The sequence below is a fragment of the Chenopodium album genome, chromosome 1 (genome assembly GCF_948465745.1).
Source record: "Chenopodium album chromosome 1, dcCheAlbu1.1, whole genome shotgun sequence".
Classification (NCBI taxonomy): Eukaryota; Viridiplantae; Streptophyta; class Magnoliopsida; order Caryophyllales; family Amaranthaceae; genus Chenopodium; species Chenopodium album.
The window spans coordinates 79,439,181-79,441,428 of record NC_137834.1 but is presented as its reverse complement, the minus strand read 5'-3'; the positions used below and the strand labels follow the sequence as shown (position 1 = coordinate 79,441,428).

The 2,248-nt window shown below is 37.5% G+C and overlaps 1 protein-coding gene across 1 annotated transcript; it reads left to right on the top strand.

The window, feature by feature from the left end:
* Positions 1 to 231: 231 nt before the first annotated feature.
* Positions 232 to 1,665, top strand: LOC145636157 (uncharacterized). Its single transcript, XM_081687631.1, has one exon. The coding sequence runs from the start codon at positions 232 to 234 to the stop codon at positions 1,663 to 1,665; it is 1,434 nt and encodes a 477-aa protein (XP_081543757.1).
* Positions 1,666 to 2,248: the final 583 nt, after the last annotated feature.

Genomic DNA, 2,248 nt, shown 5'->3' with positions numbered 1-2,248 from the left:
TGTTAAAAAAAAACCCTTTACATGTAAGTCGAGTAGATTTTAGTTATAAAAACTTTTTAACCGACATAAATATGGTACACATATTAAAAAGTGTAACATATATATTATTTGAGTTTGTAAAACTTTGAGACAAATTATAAAGTGTAACATACTCCTATCATATAACTAATACTACCTCCGTTAACAGTTATTTGCAACGAAAGCGACATGCGCGGACTCCTAGGCACAACAATGGAAGACTATGATTCAAGGTCCATGGGAGAAAGTGACAACAACAACCAATATGACAACAGCCAAAATATGGGCAATGAAGAAGAAATGCCACAACCCAAAAGTAGGAAACAACTAACTGTAATGCAAAAAAGAGAGATTGTTGATGCATTTCTACACAACCTGGATGGTCAAGATCGCTTTCAGTCACAAACTGCAAGAAAGTATAACGTTCACAGATCATCAATACAGAGATTATTCAAAGAAATCAAAAGGCAATTGGCTGAGGGGACTGTGATAGATGTCAGAAGCAAGAAGCTTGGTACAACAGGACCAAAACCAACTGAATATTCTGATGAGTTTCTTCAGTCAGTCCCTTTGTATAAAAGGACAACAGAGAGAAGCTATGGGGCTGGTCTTAAAATATCACATGTCACCATTCACAAGCTCAAGAAAAAAGGGAGGCTAAGGACTCATACAAGCACAAATCACCCTGCCCTCACATCCAACCACAAGGTGGCCAGATTAAAATGGGTCTTAAGTCACCTGCTGCCTGCTGAACAGAACAGACAACCCAAGTTTCAGAATTTCCAACAACATGTACACATCGATGAAAAATGGTTCTACCTTAATCCAGAGACAAGAAAGTTCTATTTGCTCCCAAATGAACCTAATCCATATAGGTGCCAACAGTCCAAAAGATTCAAGGTAAAAGGCATGTTCATGGCTATCATTGGCAAGCCAATTTTTGACTCCCAAGGTCAAGTGGTACATGATGGAAAGTATGGAATCTTCCCATTTGTTTATGAGACAATTGCAAAGAAAAAAAGCAAGAATAGAGAAGCTGGAGCTGTGGAAATTAAGGCAACACGGAATGTAAATAAGGAAGCAATCAGGGAAATGCTGCTTCACAATATGATTCCAGCAATCAAAAGTAAATGGCCATCAGATCTGTCCAAGGACATTTTGATTCAGTGGGATAATGCTCGACCTCATCAAGTTCCTAAAGATGAGGAATTCAAGCATGCATGTCAGTCAGATGGGTTTAACATACAATTCATTTATCAACCAGCCCGGTCACCAGATCTAAATGTGTTAGATCTTGGATTGTTCAATACAATACAGAGCATCCAGTACCAATCATTCCCTAAGAACTTGGGGGAACTCATTGAGAAAGTGAAAGAGGCTTATGACTCTTTTAATCCAATACTAAACAAGCACACATGGATAACACTACAATGCTGCATGGAAGAGATACTGAAGCATTTGGGTGGAAACAATTTCTCCCCACCACACAAAGGGAAGAAAAGGCTGGAAAGACTAGGCTTGTTGCCTGAACAGCTAGAGGTGGAGGGGGTTGTGGTTCAACAAGTTGTTGAACATTTGAACACTTTATTCATAGAAACAGGGGAAGGCAATGAAGAAGATGAAGGCATGCAAGTTGATGCAGATTGAAGAACATGTCAAGCACATGGGACAGACTGCCACATATAACCATTGAAGGGCTATTAAGCAAGTGGTAAAATTTCTAGGTTGTTTTTTGTGTTTTTGGTTTTACCAGTTTAAAAAATTCATTGGTTATGTGTATTTTGTGAAAATTCAAGTCATATGTTGTAAGGCAGTCTGAACTAGCTTAATTTGACAAAAATACTACCTTTTGAAGGCTTTATTGCTTATGTTGTAAGGCTATATTTAAGTGGTGTTGATTTATGTGCATGAAGTGATGACAATATGTTTACCAGACAAAAAAAAAAAAAAAAAAACCACATGTAAATCCATCAGAAGATGTGGTTTATGACATAATAGTAAATTGCATAAGTGGTTTCCTCAACAACAACTTGCATATGCAGTTGTTGGAGCAATTCCAACTTATGAATTTCAAATGTCAAATGAGTCCCTTCATCATTTGGATTTGTTACACATTAAGGGACTCACACATTTCCTCACTCACACATAAAGAGACTCAGGAAGGGACTCATACATATAGGCAGCATTGTTTTGTTCTCTCTTAAAATAGTCATTGAGAACTAAACAAAAG

Bases quoted from the DNA above. Each gene is read 5' to 3' on its own strand.
- LOC145636157 (XM_081687631.1), top strand. From the start codon at position 232: ATGGAAGACTATGATTCAAGGTCCATGGGAGAAAGTGACAACAACAAC.